This window comes from Eurosta solidaginis, chromosome 1 (genome assembly GCF_040869045.1).
Source record: "Eurosta solidaginis isolate ZX-2024a chromosome 1, ASM4086904v1, whole genome shotgun sequence".
NCBI classification, from domain to species: Eukaryota; Metazoa; Arthropoda; class Insecta; order Diptera; family Tephritidae; genus Eurosta; species Eurosta solidaginis.
The window spans coordinates 12,428,525-12,451,001 of NC_090319.1; the positions used below are offsets into that span (position 1 = coordinate 12,428,525).

Consider the following 22,477-nt stretch of genomic DNA (forward strand, 5'->3'; position numbering starts at 1 on the left):
GCAAAACTCACCTGACGCTGTGCAAAGCCTGTGGATATGCAGTAAGCAATTTACCAAAACTAGCGGAATTGGCAGCGACCGCAGCGGCGGCGGCAGCATTTTGTACTTGGAAGGGTGACTGTGACAAGAGTGCAGCTTGTTGTGCAGCAGCGGCTGCAGCACCATTAGCATGATGTATTTGCAATTGTGTTGGTGCTTGTAGCATAGCTAATGAACTCATGGTGGTAATGCCAGCGCGTGTGCCAATTAATTGTCCCGGTGCAGCCGGTACTGGTACACCTAGTGTACTCAACATAATACGTTTCTGCAACAATTGTGCAGCAGCTGGTGTGACAGCTTCTTTGGGCTGTGCTTTCTTGCATTCAACTTTTTTATTCTTGATTGTATGAAAATGTATTTCACATACACGATCTACAACATCCTCATTTTCGAATGTAACAAAACCGAAGCCGCGATGACGTTTCGTCTGTTGATCCATTAGCATAACAGTCTCTTCCACGGTGCCAAATTGATTGAAATAGGCTTTTACTTCATCGGCCGAAGTGTCTTGTGATACGCCACCAACGAAAATTTTTTTAGTTTTATTAGCTTGTCGTGGTCGATTTTTGGGTGTAGCATGTTTTGGATCGATCTTTTTGCCATCGAGTGTATGTATGGGTACTTGTAAGACTTTGTCAACGCTGCAAGGCTCTTGGAATGTAATGAAACCGAAACCGCGACTACGCTGCAAGTCACAACGACAGCAAATGGCATCAATTTTTTGTAGTGGTGGGGTGGAGGCCGAAAAATAGTTTGAAACGAGTTATATTAGTAAATAGTTAAAAATATATGTATAAAATGCATGGTAAATAAATTACAAAAGCTACTAAAATACGAAAATTACGTTTTTTATTTTTTTTGCTAATTTCAACTAAACTCTGTAGTATGCGAGAGCCAATATTAATAGTTAAGTAACGCTAGGCAATTTTGGCTTCTTTCAAGTACCTAGTTACAAATATAATAACTTTATCGAAAAATATACATATCAATATCTCTATATATACATATATTTATATTAATTCCTATCTAATGGCAAATGTTTTATTCAGACGTTACGAAATTCAAATCAACGCTTCGCATATATGGGAATTCGTTATATTCAAAAGAATTAAAAAAGAAAAATAAAACATATATGTAGGTACACATGTTTGTATTAGCAGTTTAAAAAAAATTTTTATTCATCAACCGTATATTTAAAAAACGCTAAAGAACTCAATCATAACCTAGACGCACAACTAATACATATATACCAAATATTTACGAATCTAACTGAGCAGTCAAAGTATACAGAAACAAAATTTCTAGTCGGTGTTTTGTTCACATCAGTCCAACACACTAAAATCTTATATAGGTTTTGTAAAATTTTGACAAGTATAAAAATATTAAATATATGTGACCGGTCTATGAAAAGGTGACTTATGACTCAAAAAAGAAATTGCGAGAAACAGCTGTTAAGAGCTGTTTTTTTTTTGCGAGAAACAGCTGTTAACAACTGTTTTTTTTTTAGTCATAAGCCTTTGATAGACCGGGTCACATATATTGTCAAAATATTACTAATGTCTCAACAACAATTTCCAAAACTCCTACAAAACGTCGACCAAAAATTTTACTGTGAGGTCATAATCTATACATCAAGGCGAATCTATACCCGGTGGTGGGAAAGCGAATCCTCCGCGCAGAAGAATGTCAAGTCATTGATTCCGATTAACTGACATTGTAGTACAAGGCGTTGTCTGGAAAATTATCAAGAAGAAGCAATCAGCTGATGGGATAACTACACCTGGTACTGGATTCGCCTTGTCTATACATTAGGGTGGAGTGATACCCTATGGATTTTTTTTTGTAATGGCCCAGCAATGAAAGTTGTATTTATTATAAAAGTTAACCAAAACCACCAAAAATTATTTTCGTAGGATGGCGTTTTGAGGTGCCCCCAGCCCCAAGATCATAAGCAAAGTAATCGCGATTTTACAAAGCTCATTATTTACATATTTATTTTATTTCTTTTTTAATATACATAACTTTAGTAAAATTACATATTATAACTAAAAACGACAAATTTTAAATAATGTTTTACAGTTTTTTGTTGATAATAGTATGTTTCTAATGTTGTTGTTGTTGTAGCGATAAGGTTGCTCCCCGAAGGCTTTGGGGAGTGTTATCGATGTGATAGTCCTTTGCCGGATACAGATCCGGTACGCTCCGGTACCACAGCATCATTAAGGTGCTCGCCCGACCATCTCGGGAACGATTTATGTGGCCACATTAAACCTTCAGGCCATACCCTCCCTCCCCAACCACAAGTTCCATAAGGAGCTTAGGGTCGCCAGAGCCTCGTCTGTTAGTGAAACAGGATTCGCCGCGGATAGGTGAGGTTGACAATTGGGTTTGGAGAAGCTATATGTTGCGCTGGCAACCTGCAGGGTTGCGCTACACAGCCCCTTGAATCTGGTATTTTAGTCGCCTCTTACGACAGGCATACCTACCGCGGGTATATTCTGACCCCCCCTAACCCGCTGGGGGATATGTTTCTAATCAAGTGTATAAGAAAGAAGTAAGAATTTTACAGGCACATAGTAGGCCATGAAAATCAGTAGGATGTATATTGGAACGATTTTCCGTCATCCTTGTCAAATTTGTTTTATCCACGCTGTCGGAAAATTAACAAAAAAAGATAAATCAGTAGGCTTTGAAATCAATAAGCACAATAACAACAAGCGAAAGTACATCAATGACAAAAAAAAAATGTGTACTTAACTACCGTCTTTTTCAAAGTTTAGTTGCGTTGGGGCACCTCTAAACATACGATGAGTGAAACAAAAATTGTCAACCTTATTTCTGGTCTAGAAAGGCAACTTTCTGAAGGTCAGCCAAAAGCGATTTCGAAAAAAAATTCACTCCACCCTACTATACATATAAGAGGCGTTTCGAGAAAAAATGTCGTTGGTAACAAGTTTCCTTAACCAAAATTAACTCAAAATTATCGACGGGAAAGCCTATTGCATAGACAGCATATAAACTAAAGCACTAATTGGGTGTTATATTATAATATGTAGTTATTTATTGAGCACTAATTGTTTATGCTAACAACAAAATGAATATTAAATACAGTTCAGTATTGGAATAACTTACATACTAGGGGATGTTTTCTCAAGTAAACTTTAAGATTTAGCTGCCCTATAAAAAGATTTTTTGTAAACATAATTTGTATTTATAGGGCAGATAAATGTTAGAGTTCACATGAAAAAATGGCCCTGAAGGTGGTAAACAAAAGATATTTTCAATTCTTAAGTAAAAAAATAAGAAATGAGTAACTTAAACTCAGAGTTGTTAGATTGGAATAAGGGTTTGATATACTTAATGAGATTTAATAAAACAAAAACTTCATAAGCCGGATAGAGTGAAAAAAACTAGTTTCTACCTCATCTCTACTAGACGATTTAGATGTGTGATCTCTACATCTCCCACCAAATATGTTTATATTTAATGAATTGTTTATAGTCAGATCAGTAAAAGCAACAAAAACCTTGTAAAACTATAATATACATTTTAAATTTTGGATATTTTCTAAATCACTACAATTTTGGGTTATTACTGCGATTGAATTTTTTTTTTCTTTTGGTAGTTTTCGTTATTGATTTTTTTTTTACTTTTCTCGTTTAAATTTGTTTTTATTACTTTTCGTAAATTTTTGGTATATAAGAAAATATAAAAGTAAAATATATTTTTTTTTTCTTTACTTTGTAATATTTTTTATTATTTGTTTTTAGCTTTTATTTTATTTTTAATTTTTTTAATATTTGTTTTTTCTTTATTCTAATTTTTTTTATTTAATTTGTTTTTGCTTTTTTGTAATTTTACTTGTTTTTCAAATACATTTTTTTTTTTGTTATATACATAATTTTTTTTCTTGTTTTTTACTTATCTTTTTTTATTTTATTAAACTTTTTTAACTTTCATTTACTTTTCATTTACTATAATAGCGTTTTCTTTTCTGGCTAAAGTGTTACGCTTTTTATACGCCGCGCAAGGGTTGTTGTTCTATTCTAAAAAAACAGGGAACGCCTTTACGGGGTATTTCGTTCCGTTGTGAAAATTGTTGCATGCTCGCAACGCAAAAGCGTTACACTTTTACCCTGCATAAAAGGGCGGTGTAGCAGTGCAACTCTGTGAAATTCTCAGTTCGCTCTTAAGTTCCACATATATCTGTTAATATGAGTGAATATGGTGAGTTGAAATGTTCTTTGTATGCACTATAAATGTTGAACATTTTCTGGGGTAGGAGTAACTCTATTAAGGCTTTACCATTTACTTAGGCAACAATTTATTTCAGAAAAGAAAACGCTATAAGAAAAAAACTTCAAAGAAGAAAATTCGAATATAGTTAAAAACTTTTCATGATTAGTAACTGGGGGCGTCTCTGAAGTACTCGCTTAACAGTTGATGTTCGAAACGCACCCTTGGTTCCTTTGTTATTAAATAATTTGTAAATGAAACAGAATGCACAAAAATCACAATCTACATGCAAATACTTAGTAGTTTCGATGTTTTTCTATTGTTTAATTATTGTTGTAAAAATGGGGAGGGAAATTATTATTATACAAAACGTTTTCATGGATTCATTCAGCAACAGCCGAGTTTACTTAAAAAAATGTTGGCCTAGAAAAAATGTCGAATTTAAATACATACATAAGTCATTAAAAAATTGTGGGTGGGGGGGCTAAATTAAATATTTGGCTAAGTGAACATAGTATAAGCACGCACACATTTACACAACATTCACGCTCTAAAAAAACATATTACATTAATAGTTGAACAGTGTACTGAACATACTTTTCACCAAAGATGCATCGGAAGAACATACACCCCATGAACTCTTAAATACATATTTTTATAGAATTAATGATTTACATAGCTATGTATTACATAATATGACTCAAATAATACGTGAACCAAGTGCCTAATTTACAAGCTATGATATGCGTTTTGTTTTATTTGGTTAATTAGAAAAGCATATTTTCAACGAAAAACTACCAACAATTCCTTCGCCCCGATAATTTGCGCTATGCTCCTCTCGATGTCTACATTTACTTAATTAAATTTTTGTCCAATAATATAAATATCTTATATCTTTTAATGTTAGAATTTACTTATGTATATTAGCAGCCACATTTTTTGACTACCACATTTGTTCTAAAGACACTAATGATAAAGATATATAATCTTAGAACACAACTAGTTTACAATTGATTAAATTATACAACACTGTTAAAAAATTAAACATTTATATGAATATAGATTTACAATATAAGAAAAGATTAAAAATTTTAACAATTTGCTATTCAGTACAATTTTTTTACATTTACAAATATTTTATTTTACAACTATGATTAAAGGCTTATAACTAGACAATTTAGTAATGTAATGTAAAGTAATGATGGAAGAGATACTTAATATATATTTTTTTAACAGGGACTACTTAGAAAATATTTGTATTAACTTACATTTTCCTGTATGCATATTGTGTGTGAATACTGCTAAATAGCAATATTTTTCTGATTCGTACATTTCGAAAGATTTTGAGCAGATTTAATTGTCGTTTAATCTGAATACGGGTATAGTTGTAACTAAATTCATAGATATGTAATTGACTTTTTTTTTCAATAGTACTAAGGCCTTACATTTGTTGGCATAATCATTTTATACTCTTTAGTGGTAAAAAAAAATGTTGATTTCAAATTTCATTTCTTCACTTTGTTTTCTACATAAAGGGCCCATTACTGATACTTAGCATAGACTTGACCTGACTTGGCGTAAACTTGGCAACTTAGCCACGATTATACTCCACTTAGCGCATACAGTCTGGCATCATAATCAGCTGTTTTCCAGCTGTCATTTTATTGTGAAATATTTGCTACAAAAAGTAGTGGTTTTTAAACAAAGTTAATTTTGAGTACTACAATTAATTTATGAGTGTAAAAATTGTTCAAAACAATCAGTAAATGTCAATTTGTATGACAAAATGAAATGGAAACAAATAAATGGCATCTCAAAACGTAAACGTCACTTAGAACTTACATAGAAAATCAAAATTCAACAGATTTCTAAGTCAAGTTAAGTGTTGCTAAGTTTTGAGTAATCAATAACATGCAATGTTCATTTAACAGAACTGTAAGTAATAGTTCTCAAGTCAAGTCAAGTCTATGCTAAGTATGAGTAATGGGCCCTTAAACCATTATAAAATATATTAAAACAACTAATCTTCGCTTAAGTTAAATTTCTATATTTCGAATTTTTCCAAATATAGGCTCAAAACTAAAAATCTATATTACAAAAAAAATGTTCATGTAAAAGTCCAAGCAAGAATATCAATTTAGAATCAAAGAAAATTAAAAAATTATTCGTATAAAACGATCGAATTGGAAAATATGAAAAAAACTGGTTTATAAAATATTTTCAACCTTAGATAACTAAGCCGAAAAATACTAAATATTTTTTGGGGACAAACAATTAGTTGTACTGTAAAAGTTATTGTAAATGGAGTTACATCAGAAATGGTTAAATAAAGTTAAAACCTCATCTGCTACAAAAATAACCAAAATAATATAATACATAGTTATATTAAAAATAAAATCAAGCAGCAATTGGCTTTTAATTCAGCTGAAGTGAACTAAGGAGGAAACTAGATTGATTAATGGGCACACTAGTGGTAATATAATAGAGCTAGTTTCTATGCTGTTTACACGGCGTTCAGTTCAGGTTATTGCTTTATATAAACATTTCATTTAATTATAATTTGCCAGCTTTAAGTAATAGCTTTCGTTTGAAAAAGAAAGTAGCTCAATTATATTTTCAGTCAGAGTATAGGATTAGAGAAGATTTGATTAATAGTACCTAGAGATAACTTTTTTATAGAGTAATATTTTACAATAACTGTAGTCAATTTTATAAGAGAAATACTTTTGCAAATACATTTCACATTTTTGGCATGGAGGATATGTTAAACCATTTAGTTCATTTAATATTTCAATCAGCAAATGCATAGTGAGTGGAATGTTAAGACTCTAAAATTCTAAAAAAAATTTAATAAATTACTTACTATCATTCAAGAATTTAACTCTATAATTATTTCTAACTCATATTAATATAAATAATATTTATTTTTCACTTAATTATTTAAATACACATTAGATACCTACACCTTTACTATTTTATAACAGAGCTACCATACAGGTTTCAAAATAAAATATAAGTATGTCTGTTATAATGTTAGATAACAGATCCACTAAAAATCTGGTATATATTGAACTATTCAATAAAAAGTCTGTAGAATTATAAAGGAATTACTTTAAAAAAAATTATTTACTATTCGATATGGATTTCTATAATATATTACAACATATGTATTTGTATTTTACAGTTTTCATATTATCAGTTTCTAGTTTTCTTACTTATTCCTTGAGGTATTTAGCGCAAAATCAATACAAAGTGAAAAGTAAGTAAGGTAACAAAAGTATATGGCAAAATAGCACAGTACTGAAGCAAACGTGGCGATATCGAAATATACTAGTCTGAGGTTACACCACTTTTTTGAGTACCTAAAATTCGCTTTACAAATTTATTCATATGAATTAGACCTCTGCATGAGTTCATTCAAACTTTTAGCCTAGTAGAATACAATATATTTAAATATTTCATTTCAAATGGAAACAACTCAGCCTTTCGAATATTTCTTATTATGATATGCATTGAGTATACAATTTTCTAACTTCAAATAAGAGAATTGGAATGAATGAATCAAAAACATTCTATTCATTTGGATTCGAAAATTTGATATTGAATAAGCACGCCTAATAAAATGAATGCAGGAATAAAGTTTAAGTACTTCCAGCAGCAGAACCTATATATGCATATTTTCTAGACCTCAGACGTATTTTCTATGCTAAAATGAGTGACCGGAGAGTACATAGCAAAGTTTTCGTGGTACTTTTCTGGGTTAAAAATAACTCCAGCGAAGAATTTCGCGACATCGTTTTATGCAAAAACATGCACTCAATGCACGTCAAATGTTTCAGGCACAGTTTTTTATTATTATCTACTTCCCGACTTTCGAAAAGTTCTATCCGTGAGCAGGAGCGCATTCCTCATATAAACCTAATTGAGGAATGGGACCGTAATCCCTAAACTTGCCATATTGAATTCGTTGATTAATAATTTATGACATAGAGCCCTTCCAAACCGGCTACCTGAACTATGGTATTCTTGCAAAGAATGGAATTTGGAGCAAGCAGACTTAAGGGCTTTTTATTACGTAATTTTTTTTTTTTTTTGTTGGAGCTCGAGATTTTGTGTTGCAGATCGTTTGGGCTGTAAAACTCGATTGGTGCTTCATTTTTAAATTAAGATAGGGGCAACCTACGGTTCAAATGTAGAGCTTTTACCACACCCTACAACGGTATCGCGTAATATATCAGGGCTGTCTGAAACCCACTTTGCAGCGGTCAAAAAGAAAATCGTTAGATACAAAGGGTTGGGTATCCTAATGGACCTTCTTTCGTCAAACAATGATTCCAATTTCATGCAGTTGTTGATGTGTAAAAAATTATTCAACCAAAACAACTTGACTCAAGTTCATTTTATGTTTTGTCAACATTAGAATATTTATCTGCCAACAATCGTATCAGCACATACATTCATCTTAATTCAAAAAAATTTGAATTCAAACTCATTCATTCAAATTTATTATAAACAATTTTTGTTGTTATATCGGCCTACTGATTTTAAGATCGCGGGTTCGAATCGAGCTCAAGGCCTAACAATAATTTTTTATCATTATTATTGTTATGATAAATTTTTTCTTAATTGAAAAAATTTTTAAATTAGAATAGAAGAAAGAAAAAATTTAGACAACTGCCAAAGCTCGTTGTATAGATCCATTTCGGGAACTGCTAAATTCCTTCATCGGCAACGTTTAGGCGCAGCTGCTATAACCATTCAGCCATCACAGCGGTTTTTTGTTTGTCTTCATTAATCCTACTTCTATTCTGGTTCGTGCCAATTGAAATATTTTGTCTTTCTTCTATTCTAATTTAAAAATGTTTTCAATTAAGAAAAAATTTATCATAACAATAATAATGATAAAAAATTATTGTTAGGCCTTGAGCTCGATTCGAACCCGCGATCTTAAAATCAGTAGGCCGATATAACAACAAAAATTGTTAATACATCCCAGAGCACGGGGAAAAAAGTGTCAATAAAATATTACACTATGGCAGCATTTCCAACAAACAAGTCCAAATTTCACAGCCATTCTGCAACAGATGTCGCAGTGTTGTGAATATCAATTGGCACGAACCAGAATAGAAGTAGGATTAATGAAGACAAACAAAAAACCGCTGTGATGGCTGAATGGTTATAGCAGCGGCGCCTAAGCGTTGCCGATGAAGGAATTTAGCAGTTCCCGAAATGGATCTATACAACGAGCTTTGGCTGTTGTCTAAATTTTTCTTTCTTCTATTCTAATTTAAAAATTTTTTCAATTAAGAAAAAATTTCTCATAACAATAATAATGATAAAAATTATTGTTAGGCCTTGAGCTCGATTCGAACCCGCGATTTATTATAAACTATTCATTTGCTATTTTGAATGGAGTCATGCCGACGTCTAATATGAATACTAAATACTATACACATGAGTTGAAGTACAGAGAGAGGGCCCGTAACGTGTTAAGCGATCACGGATGAAAAACCAATTTCACTCAAGTGATAAATATGAACCTGTCAATCTATTTATACAAATTGTAATAGAACATGGATCTTATGAGCACGTATGGTACCTAGTAGACATACATATGGCATTCAAAGGGTTCACCAATTCAGAGTTATTGTGATTTATAATATTGATTTCGACCACGGATCGTAAAACACGATACGACTCCAGTACGGGGCCATAATTGAATACATTAGAAAATTTAAGTTACCCATTTGTGTATGAGATCGTATATTGCAGTATTTTCTTTATTAAAAACGTTATAAGTAGTTATGCTTTTGTATCTTTTTAAAATTAGAAAAAAAAACTATTAGACTATATAGGGGGATCATAAAAAAGCAAGCAAAATGTGTTTCACGAAGACATTTTAAATAAATAGCTCAAAAATTATTATTGCGAATGGTCAAATTTCAAACTTCGAATGCCCAACTTATATTTTTAAGGCTAACTTCGTAAACATGGTGTAAACAACTTTTTCATTGTAGTGTTATTGAAGCGATTGAAAAGATCGATAAAATTTGAATGGGAAACCCCAAGCGTATGCACGGGTTCAAAATTCTAAGCTTCCGAGTTAGCTCCATTTACATCTATGTAGGTATGCGATATATTCTAAAATTTTAAGTTTGAAATACATATATGTCTGTACAGAATATGTTTAAAAAATTCCACTAAATTATTTATAATCATATGCAAATTTACAGTATTAGAGGAAATTCGACAGTAACTAACATGGCTTAACTCAAATTGTATGTATGCAGTTTATTAAACATATGTACGCAAGGATTTAAGGTAAAAAACATACATACATTATTAGTAATATAGAGACCTACTTTTACATGGGAAACTTCCATTAATGAGCACATTATATAATCTATGAAAACAATAACAATTTGCAATTAAGTACATTTGCTTATTCAGTATTTAGATACGGTAGGTAGTTGAGAAGAAAATTTAGTAGTGAAATACCTATATTTTGTATGTAGCAGAAGACGTTCAAAACAAGTTTATGTTGCAGCCAGAAGAGCGTCTTGTGCGGCAGGATTACTCATACATGCTGTGTTCGGGTTGCAAGCTCCAACCAACCACCCCTCTACTTTTTGTGCATCCATAACACGTTTGTATAGGTTTTGAATGTTCCCTCAATTGTTGTGCCGGCTGTTTCAACCACCACCACCATCATTGTTAGCGCTTTGTATGGCGAGCGTCCTGCTATTGTATGTAGTGATCGCGTATTCCTGTAGCGCAGCTGCAGCTTTTTCCCTTTTGAAATTGGTAAACAAAGTATGCGATAGTAAACGGAATTCCCAACGTTAGGGGGTTTCTTCGTGTGTTATACATATTCACGCGCATTAATAGACAGTCTTGCACACAGCAATTTTGATCTTTCCAGACATGTCATATTTTTTGGCATGCAATTATAAAGCGGTAAAAGCATTCCCTCATTCAATTCAAGAAGTTTCTTCACATTTTTCTTTTATGTGTCATTATTTGCTGTGATTGTAGTTGTATTCTTTACTCCAGCTACCCTCCTGAAGAAGCTGTTTTCTCTAAATTTGATTTAAAGCCATTTTATTAGCACGAGAAAACAGTTTTTATATGTATATCGCAGTAAATTTTAAAAGATATTAATTCTCCTTGCTTACTTTTCTTGAGAAATCATCTAGCGCGAGAATATTTTTATTTGGATATTTCCACAAACAACTTCTACTAATCTAACTTAAATCGAATATACATAAAAATGTTACACATTTTAGAATTATAATGCTATATTTTAGCTTATATGCTTAAACTAGTTTTTGTTAGTGCCACGACTCATTTTTATCTTAAAAGCAATGGACCCCAACTTCAATCAGAAATTATTTTGTTTTTGAGTGTATATATTTGCTTTTGTACCTTCTACAATTGATTTCGACTAGCTATTAAATACAAAAAAAAATATTAAATATACCTACCCCGCCAACAACGGTTTGAATGAATACGCAAAAACTGGTTTTGCGATATACACTGTTGTAAAAAATAATATATCCACGACGAAATAACTGGAGTATATAAATAATCCTTTTTTAGAAATGGTTTGGCAGCTGCATAGTTATCTTTTGAGTTCAAATCTGATTCTCTGCATATGCCAAATATGATTTCAATTTAAATGCTATTGGTGTTATTGTAACGGCAAAGCTATTCCAAAAGTTTTTGGGACGTCTTCTACCACCGAAAAATAAAATAAAACCAAATTATGGACGGCAGCCGTTATGTGGTGGTAGCGTGATTCGCCTACCACAGCGAAGAACATGGGCCCAAGCCCCGAAAGAAAGCAACATTAAAATTTAGAAACAACATTTTTGAATAAGAAAAAAGTTTTCCAAGCGTAGTCGCCCCTCGGCAGTGACTTGTCAAGCACTTGGATTGTTTATCTGCTATGGAAAGCTTCTCAATGAAAACTGACCTGCTTGCAGATGCCAATTCCTGCCAATTTGTAGAAAAACTTAAAAAAGGAGCACGACGCAATTGGAAAAGAAGCGCGGCTTAAAATCTTTTTGGAGGTTATCGTGCTTTGCATTTATTCGTATTTATTATTAAATGATGGATTTACTTATTTAGAATTTTGAGAATTTTTTTGTGTCGGCAGTTAGCCTATTTACTTTAAATTTGCATTGATTTTAAAGAATTTATTTCCGGAAGGGTATTTTTAATATTGCTTTATAAAAAAAAATCATGTTGTAGCGATAACGACACTCCCCGAAGGTTTTGGTGATTGTTATCGATGATCATGGTCCTTTGAGTCTGTAGTGTTACCAGAAGTTTGTTTTAACGACCAAACTGAAAAACCCTATCAAAAACCAGGACCTATGTTATAAATAACCCTGTCGGCTTCTAGATCTGCCATCTGTATCACTCCTAATAGCTGGAGTCTTAGTCTGGCAAGTGCAGGGCGCGGGCATAGAACGTGCTCGATCGTTTCCTCCTCCAACACGCACTTCCTACATCTGCTATCACTGACCAAGCCTAATTTAAAGACATGTGACGCCAGAAGGCAGTGCCCAGTCAGAATACCCATCATGAGTCTACAGTCCTCTCTTTTTAATTATAGAAGCAACTTTGTTAGTCTAAGGTTCTAAGACGTGCACATAATCTTCGACACTTTACAGCCCCGCGCTTGAACCCACGCCCTTCCTGCTTGGTCGATTATGTGCACCTCTCGCCTTCGCTTAATCTCACCTAGTCTAATTGGGACGTCTACGGAGCAAGCTTCAAGGGATGCGCCCTTTTTAGCTAGTTCATCCGCTTTTTCATTCTTATATGACCTGGGACCGCTAACAAGCACAAGCCCGACCATCTCGGGAACGATTTAATATGACCACATTGAACCTTCTGGGCCATGTGTATAATACATTCGTATTTGTAGCAGGATTCCCCTCGGATAGGTGAGGTTGACTATTGGGTTGCGAAAGCTGTGAAACAGTAAAGTTTTATAGTGCGCTTAATTGATTTAGATGTGTTTGGTAGTGGAAGGGAGTAGATGAATTTGAACTTCATGCGGGTAGAAGAAGAGAGAAAACGAGAATAAAAGGAAGATTCCATTCTTTTTGCATATTGCCTGATTTGAAAGAGATTTTATAACTTTTAATGAAAATTTTCGAAGTTTGAAAAAAAAAAATATTTTTTAAATAATCCATAATATTTTGAAGAAAGTTTGATTTGATTATGTTGGTTTTGTTGAAAGTTTGAATTCTTTCCAAAAAAAGAAAAAATGAATAAATTAAACATGTCAAACTGTCGTAGATCTATTATTGTCAACACCAGTGTAACAAAACAAAAATTATAGCCAGGTGTGCTTTTGCTCTTGTTGGTATATGAGTTTGTTATTCATAGATGTGAAAACTGTTTGATATGCAGAAAAGAATCCCACGAGGATATACATACATAAATATATACTTGCTAAGCCTGGAATATATGTAGAATGAAGAACTGAGTCAAGAACCATAGGACACCTATGTATATGTTGTGCAATGTTTATAAACTTAGCACAAGAAAAGGACCGTGTAGACTCCTTGCAAAAAAAGAAGAATAACTCGTTTTGAAAACTGTTTTATGCAGGATATGCCTTTTCAAACAGGAAGCGAACGTAAACACGTATGCTTGTTTGAATTTAGCAAAAAATAACCACTTTAGCAAAACAGGAGCGACAAGAGTTGAACAGCACTAAAACCGAGTTCCTTATTGTTTCATTTTCTTGTTCTCAATATTGAATTTTGTATTTGTCATGTGCCATTGCGCAACAAACGGGATGTCCAACCAACTCCGCATTGCCGCCATGGCATGCATTAACACAAATTTTTGTACCTACAGCACGTACACCACCTTGATGGCATTAAGGCGTACCTATAAAAATTTAATTGAACAGCTGTAGCTGTAACGTTACGCATGCGCGTTTTGTGCTGCTGCTTTTTAATCGACCAAAGCGTACATAAACTTATCCAATTCAATGGCAGATGTTTAAAGAAAAACAATTGAATGCGCCGTCTAACTACTGCACAGAACGGCGCGCGCTAAACATAAATGATGAATAAAATTGTTTCGGACAGAGTTAAGTGCAGCAAAGGAAACATCTTAAAAAATTGGGGCTTTGAACTTTTATTGAAATGAAATATGTGTGTATGTAAGGCTTTAACAATATTTTGCTGTATTTTAGTAACCATTTGAACAGCTCTTTCTTTGCTGCTATTTCGAATTCGTTTCGTGGATCGATACTTTTCACTATTTAGGTAAACGATGAGTATGTCATCATTTAGTATCCTTGGCGAAGCATAATTCATTTTTAGTTTCCTTAAAGAATTCCCGCCGTTACTTGCTTCAATGCAGGTAAACCAGTTGGTTTTCATTCAGCTGTGCACAACCTATGTCAATGCACTGAATACATATTTGTAAGATCCTTTGCTTCGCATTTTTTTGTGCGTGCTTCTCATGTTATTGTTATTGCTAGGACTCCTGTCATGCAGTTGATATGGTTATACTGTAGGTACAATAAAATGAAAATATATGCAGCTGTTTGCCAATTCCATAGGCTGGTTGTTTCGAAGAAAAAATATAGTTGCACATTAGGACAGGTCGGCTTCTTTGGAAAAAATATCTTTACCTAGTCGTATAGTATTTTCGCATTCTATCAATTATTATTTGAGTGTATTTATTTGAAGCCTTCGTGTTGGACTTGTGATTGTTGTTGTAGCCCCAAAAACACTACCCAAAGGTTTAGGGAAGTGTTACAGATACTGGTGATTCGTTTAAGGATATGACACACGGACACTCCTCCCTTTTGGTGCTAAGCCGAGTGCCGTGTCTATGCCTTATCGAACCTTTTATTCTGTGGAATTTAGTCACAGTCAATCCGCCAGAGTATTATTAACCCCTCGAGATGCACTCCAACGCCCTTTGCGCTCGAAACAGCATTTATCCTCGGCTATCCATTGGATGATGTTGATAACAGCTAGGGGGAAGCTCTTCCTCAAGCAGGTGTCTGCTAGAATCACTGTTATTTCATTTTGTGGCATCAAAAGCAAATATTATAGTGATAATTTAATTAATGATAATTATCAGGCGTCAGTGGGATTCAAGGGGTTGTGTAGCGCAATATATAGCTTCTCCAACCCAATTGTCAACCTCACCTTCGAGCGGCGAATCCCGTTTCACTAACAGACGAGGCTCTGGCGACCCCAAGCTCCTCATGGAACTTGGGGGTGGGGAGGGAGGGATGGCCTGAAGGTTTAATGTGGCCATATAAATCGTTCCCGAGATGGTCGGGCCAGGACCTTAATGGTGCTGTGTTACCGGAACGTATCGGATCTGTATCCGACAAAGGACCATCACATCGATAACACTCCCCAAAGCCTTCGGGGAGTAACCTAATCGCTACAACAACAACATCAGGCGTCAGTGAGTGCACATAGAGATGTCGGAAGTTATTATATTGGCGACCGATATCGAATCGTTACCGATATAGGCGATATAATACCTTAACGGCCATAGTTTTCGTGATGAACATTAGGATTTATATTCTACAAAGAAAAGGAATTACTCCCACACTTACACACAATATAAAGATCGCTATAAAGACCTCTGGAATAGCGCAGTGTATATAAAATTAAAGGTTTATTTTTGTGATCCATGCGTTTATAAGGTGGGGGGGGGTTTGTCTGTGACAAAGTCGAGAGTAGCGTATTAAAGAATAGGGAAAGATAGATGTGTTTCAAAAAAGGACTAAACTGCAGCATTTGAAATTATTTTCGATACATATCGGTCAAAAGAGATTCGTGATAAATAGGAGTCAAATAAAATTGGTGGAAAGAGAACCACTCGATTGAGCAATTGTCTTTGTTCTTCTGGGATTCACGTAAGTCAATTGAATGTCACTTAAGAGAAGTTGACATCTTTGATTTGTCAATGGAACCCCTGACCCATCCTAATTTTCATTGCACAAACATATATTCGTCTATATGCGCCATATGTTTCTAGACTCTTACGCATGGTATGCAAATAAAGTATTTTATTTCAATATATACATAAATATAGATAGATACGTATAAATTTGGTTAACTTAGTGGTGAACCAAAGGATATTTGAAAATTAAAGTTTACGATGAGGAAAAAATAAAACATTTTCTACACCAAAAGCCAGCTTATGCCGGCATTCAATAATAATAGTAGTAGATAATAAAAGAGGTAATAATTTAAATTTAAGTAGGTACACCACTCTGCAACAACAAAGCTAAAAGGAGACTATTACTTGCTTACCTGTGTTACTGGATCCTTCATAATTAATACATCGGTAACAGTGCCAAAAACATTGAAATATTCTTTCAATTTCTCTGATGATGTTTGCCAGCTTAAACCACCAACAAAGAGTTTGCCTGGTGCTGGATCTGTATTTCCACTACCATTTACAGGCGTTGAACGACCCGAAGAACTGCTCTTTATTACTAAAGCACCATTAGCTGCTCCATTATTCACACCAGTGACTGCACCAGCATTACCATTTAATAGTACCATAGCGTTTTGTTGTGATGGTTGTTGTTGGGAGGAAGCATTATTATTTACTGCATTCTGTTGGGATTGTTGTTGTTGCTGTGCCTGTGCTGCTGCTTGATGAGCATTCTGTTGGGCTATAGCATTACCCTGGTGTTGTTGTTGTCCGTGCGCCGCTTGACTTTTTAGTACAGCAGCAGGATTGGTTAGTGTACCATTGACAGCTGCTGCATTAACCAGCGCATTATGTAGGTCACGTTGCTGTTGATCGAGGAGTCCAGCAGCGGCAGCAGCTGCAGCAGCATTATCAATGGGATTGCTGTGTGGATAGAAAAATGTTGGAGGATTGGTTGGGGGTTCTTCCTTAATACGTGCCACTGCAGCAGCAGCAGCAAGGGGTATAGAATGTGGATGATGTTGTAACATGGTAACGACGCCTCCTCTTATGGCGTGCAAATCACGTCTAAGCTGAATTTTGAAGGATAATAGCGGCACGTTTTTGCGTGAAAAACAGAAACAAATGCCTATTTGTTTTATGCTTTTTAGGAAAGTAAGGTTAGATCATACGCGTAAATTTCAACAATTTTTAATTAACCGCTTTAAATATTTATTTATTGTAATATATGTTCACAATTACACAAATGGCGCCTTTGCATCCAAGTAACTTGCTTGCGCTGAGAAGTATTTGCAAAATTTCCACACGAAATAAATTAAATAAATAGCAACGCTTCAAAACGACGGTTGCCCTAGGTAACTAAATAATGCCGTTGCTCCGTTATTTTCCTAAAATATTTTTACTTCTTGCTTTTGCAGTTAATTTGTTGATAATTGTATATGCAATTTATGCAAACGTTTTTCTTAGATGCGCGTTGTCAAAGTTTTGTGCAATATTAACACTAAAACTATATCCAAATTTCACAAATTTTCTTGCTAATATTTTGCATGTATTTGATTATTTATTGGTGGAATCTACGTACATACATAATAATTCACTTAATTTACAGATATGGTCACGTATTCACAAATTCAGGTAGGGAAAACAAAATACTTCTAACTTCTGCTCACTTCCTCTTCATTTAAATTTTGTGCGCCTTCGACTTTTTGCTTTTATACGAGAAACAAACGAGCGTCAACTGTATTACCGACATTATCCTACAAACAAGCTGTTGCGACATGTTCGATAATACAGGCAGTTGTTTTTTTAGAATTCAACGCAGACGCTGTCTTGCTGAATAGATATGAACGTATGTCGACTAGGGTGGCAAAGTACGTAGATTTACCAGTATTAAAATATTGAAGGGTGAGTTCATGATGAAAAGGATTTTCAATGGGACATAGTCATAATCAAAATAAAATAAGTTTTAAATTTAGCTGTAGCTTTTTGACAGATAGCTTATACTGCAACTAAATTTAAAATAGTGATGGAACGATATTTCACTATCGGTGATTGCATCGCCGCGAATGAAAAATCGGTATAGTGATAGCAATTGCTGTCCAAATATACCAGTGACTGGCGATTTTCCTTCATTCGATTCCTTTGAATGACAATCACCTCTGGCAGCATTTCGCCAATAGCGATATTTCTTCATGAAGCGACATTTCGTCATGAAGCGACATTTCTTCATGAAGCGATATTTCTTCACTCGGTTGTGTTTACTTTTAGCTAGTTTGCTCTTTCAGGCGACGTTATTTTGAATTGATATTTTTATAAACGACGTTTTGATCTGGTTGGCTGCGAAAATTTGGTTGTATTAATTTATTAAAAATCCGTTTTAATATCGAGTGAAAGATGAGAGCAAATTATTGTAAAAAGAGAAGTGAAATGTGGCAATTCTATGAGCCCATTAAAGAAACGCATGCAAAGCCCGGTGATAATTGTAAAAGTCTCCGTTCATAATTTAAGTTATCTGGGAGAATGCAATTCAAGTATTGTCATATTACATGGTTGAATTCTCCGGCTAATTTCTAGGGCACTGAAGTGGGTGGTTAATTTTCTGTTAAAAAATATTTTTATAATACTTTGAAGAATTTGCAAGATTTTTGCTCTGCAATTTTCATTTAGAATTCATTCAAGTAATTCACTTTACTATAAAAACATTATGCAGCCAAATACAAGTTTCAGAATAAATTCATATGGAGTATTTCTGAATACATCGGTGTAGTATAAAAATAGTAGTAAATAAATCATGTTTTTATGGTGTTACATATACAGATTTATTTTGGATTGATTCATCTTACATTTAAAAATCAAAACATTTTCAATTAGCAAAATTTATAAAACAAACATCTATTTCCGCTAGTTTCATCTCATTGAGTGCAATACTAGACTGAACATAATGTCGTCAGCCAGTTAGTAATATTGTATCATAATATCTCAGAAAATTAGAATTTCACATTACATCAGTTTACAATAAAAGGTACATTTTTTTTCTTTTTATTCCAATTTTGGTTCATATATTCTGTATACTAAACTAAATTAATGTATAACATTCAATTTACTTCGGTAAACAACCTGAAACATTTGTTTTTTATATCGTATACAAATTGCACATTCGCGATCGCTATAGCTATAAAAAATAGCCGCGTTTCAAAAATCGCCATCACTATTTTCATCGATAGTTCAAAATCGCTGTATCGGCCGTCTCTAATTTAAAACCTATTTTATTTTGACTGTGACTATACGCCAATATCTTCAATATCTTGGCCACAGGCCAATTCTATCGATATATTTTTAGCGAACGCAGTTGGGGCAATTCTTAACTTTAGCTCAAACTGCTTAAATTCGTGAAATGAAAAGACTCGCTTTGAACACAAGACCACGAATCTGAAGGCGGAAATATACAATTATATTTCAGTCCATTGTGAATGATGACAGAGTGTGATCTCTTATCTGTCAACTGCCTGACAGACTGTTCAATATGGCGGCGCCTATCTTCAGCGGGTGATAGAAAGAAATACAGAATGAGACAGCGATAGTCAAATACAAATCAGGTGATCCAATCACTTTGGAATTTTGACGTTTATGCAGAAGTGATCACACTTAGGCATCATTCACAATGTTTCAGTCAACAGTCATTTGCAAAAGAAGTGAATCATTTTCATGCGGTTTTCATTTTGATGTTTTTTTGTACACAGAAAACAAAATGTGTAACAACGTCAATACCGTCGGTATAATTTTAAAACATGTCTTGACAGCTCCCCCGTATTTTAAAATGAGTATTAATAGTTTTAAGGTACAGTAAGGAAAAACCTGGGGCCCAACTGTTATACACGATGCCGATAAATATACTCATTACTTTTATTCCGATACTTTTTGGCAGCGAGTATTTTATAATGTGGCGCCATAAATAGGCAGGACAGAGCGAATTGATCTCATGTTATTCCTTTCTCTAATTTGTTTCTCAAATCCAAAAATATTTTGCGCTGAAGAACTTGCAGAAAGTTTATTTGGAAAAAGCAGGCGCTTGCTGCAAAGCCGTTGATCATTCCTGTGTAGAACTTACATATAACTCATTGCTCAGTGCTTCGTTTTGACATCTTTGAGTTAAACGTATATAGGTGGGGTCCTGCTCAAGGCAAAAAAAGCAAGGTAGAAGTGACAATTGAAATATTTTGTTGTAGGAATTTTTGCTTCAAAAAGTTGTGAACAAGTGCATTAACCCTTTATGGGTTGACTATAAATTTTTTAATGTCATCAATTATTTGCTAGAGCTATCAAAACATACTACACAACAAATGCCTTAAACCAGACGTAACCGCTTGATAATGAATTCACACAAAAAATTTATATTTTTTAGACAATACCCCTTGTAGTGCTAGTGCTAGGTGGCGTCACCTGTGCAGCTCTATGGACTTTACGGCTGGCTTGTACGCGTGATGACGTATGGTAAGCAATGATAAACATATATACATTTATATTACGATAAAAGTGGTATAAGTTCCTTTTTGAGAGATTAGTTCCACAAATTAGATCAACATAATTTTTTAAAAATAGAACTTGAATATATGTATTTCATTACGAAAACAAAAATGAATTTGGCATAGTATCAAATTGTTAATAATAAATTTTATTTAGCTACTTCGAAAAAGCGCCTTTCGAAGATTATACGCGCATAAAAAAGAATCAGCCACCGCCGATTAAAAAGGTGTGATTTCATTATTAAAATGTTAATGCTAGTCTGTATCAAATTGTTACAATCTTTTCAGTTTCGCATCTACAATCAAAGATACTGTTGGCCTCCTGGCTTGGTTGCAGCTCTAAAGGATGGCGAATTTTAAAATTTTCAAGTTTTGAAATTGATTTTGATGAAACATGAGAGTACAAAATTGTGGAAATTTTTTGTATCAAACAGTTAATCAAAATTTAATTTATTTTTATTATACAATTTTTATGTGAATTACACATTTCTAATCTAAAATTTATATAGGTTATGTTAGCACAATCTGTCCAAAAACTTTCAGTAAAGTGAATTCATATGGTAATGTACTTATCGGGGCATTGTAGACCCCAACTTCAGACTTATGCGGGTCGTACTAACTATAAAAATACAACGTAAGGAAGTCACATTGAAATACTAATTTCCTATAGTTTCCATAAATTATTACGACTTAAAAGCAATAGGAACTTCAAAAATATGCGCGGTTTTTTGTGTGCGCGGTAGCGAGGATAAAATCTCAAGACTGTATTTTCAAAGTTCACCGTGAAAAAATGTTGGCCCATATTTTGAAGTTTATAACTGCCTTGATCTTGGAGATAGGCAGGACTTTATAAAATATATTTATAATATTGGGAGAAAAGTTGTCAATTTCAGTTGAAAGTTGAATTCAAGAGAGACCAATATGTGTGTGTGGAAGAAGTATGACTTGTATTCTACGCAGATTCTACAACTAGAATTAAATACAGACATCAAGTAAGTATACTAAGGAGCAAATTACGTACGTATACCGCAACGATACATTTTTTTCTCGTTTTAACCGAAATTTCTTTCATATAAGAGCATTTACTCACTTCAACGAGTGACATTAAACCTAAATGCTTTTATGAAATATTTAGTATTATATTGTGGGGACTGTAAATGTGACTGCGAACCAAAGCGTCACAGCCTTAAGCTGGAGACATTGGTGCTTTATCGGTAACCGTATCGGTAACCTTTTAACAGCTGATTCGACCAACCTTATGAGAATCAATGCAATCGATTATTGGTGCCGCTAAGTTCGTAACCGTATCGTAGCCAACCAATTGGGTTTTGGTTCACCGTCGTAACGATAAACAGCTGATTACGTTAGGAATACGGATACAGCGATACGACATACGGCACCAATGACTCCAGCTTTATACATAATCCGGCCCTTCGCTGTTAGAGTATAGATTATAGGGCTCCGGCGATTAACAATGAGATTGACTGAATTTTTGTATGTGTGCGTGTAGGGTATTTGACGCTTGCCCCCCGACTATCAAATAAAAAGACATCAATCAACATTTGCATTGAGAAACCATAGCGTTCAGACATAAATATGTCGTCATCGGATGATGATTTTTTTTACTTGCAACTACAGCAGTTTTATAAATAAAAAAAAAGGAAAAAGAGTGATAAAAAGAAATTGTGGATGAAAAGCTTGTACGCAAAACGTAATACATTGATAATTTTCAATAA

General features: G+C 33.9%; 2 protein-coding genes across 7 annotated transcripts in view; one reads left to right on the forward strand and one right to left on the reverse strand.

Annotated features, from left to right (window-relative positions):
• LOC137249249 (uncharacterized) overlaps positions 1-22,477 on the forward strand; it is an 87,216-nt gene that overhangs the window by 57,585 nt on the left and 7,154 nt on the right. Inside the window, exons 6-8 of one of the 2 annotated variants that reach the window (XM_067780574.1) lie at positions 20,621-20,709; positions 20,899-20,968; positions 21,030-21,367. The exons of the other annotated variant lie outside the window; for it this stretch is intronic. Coding sequence (XP_067636675.1) covers positions 20,621-20,709; positions 20,899-20,968; positions 21,030-21,101 — 231 coding nt within the window. The 3' untranslated portion in view covers positions 21,102-21,367. Of the gene's footprint in view, positions 1-20,620; positions 20,710-20,898; positions 20,969-21,029; positions 21,368-22,477 lie in introns of those variants that run through there. 2 annotated transcript variants of the gene reach the window in all.
• The window catches only part of msi (musashi), a 584,216-nt gene that overhangs the window by 15,769 nt on the left and 545,970 nt on the right, over positions 1-22,477 (reverse strand). For all 5 annotated transcript variants that reach the window (XM_067780543.1, XM_067780555.1, XM_067780549.1 and 2 more), the window contains 2 exons: positions 16,593-17,142; positions 12-724 (listed from right to left, as the gene is read on the reverse strand). In XM_067780543.1, the coding sequence (XP_067636644.1) occupies positions 12-724; positions 16,593-17,142 (1,263 nt within the window). The remainder of the gene's footprint in view (positions 1-11; positions 725-16,592; positions 17,143-22,477) is intronic.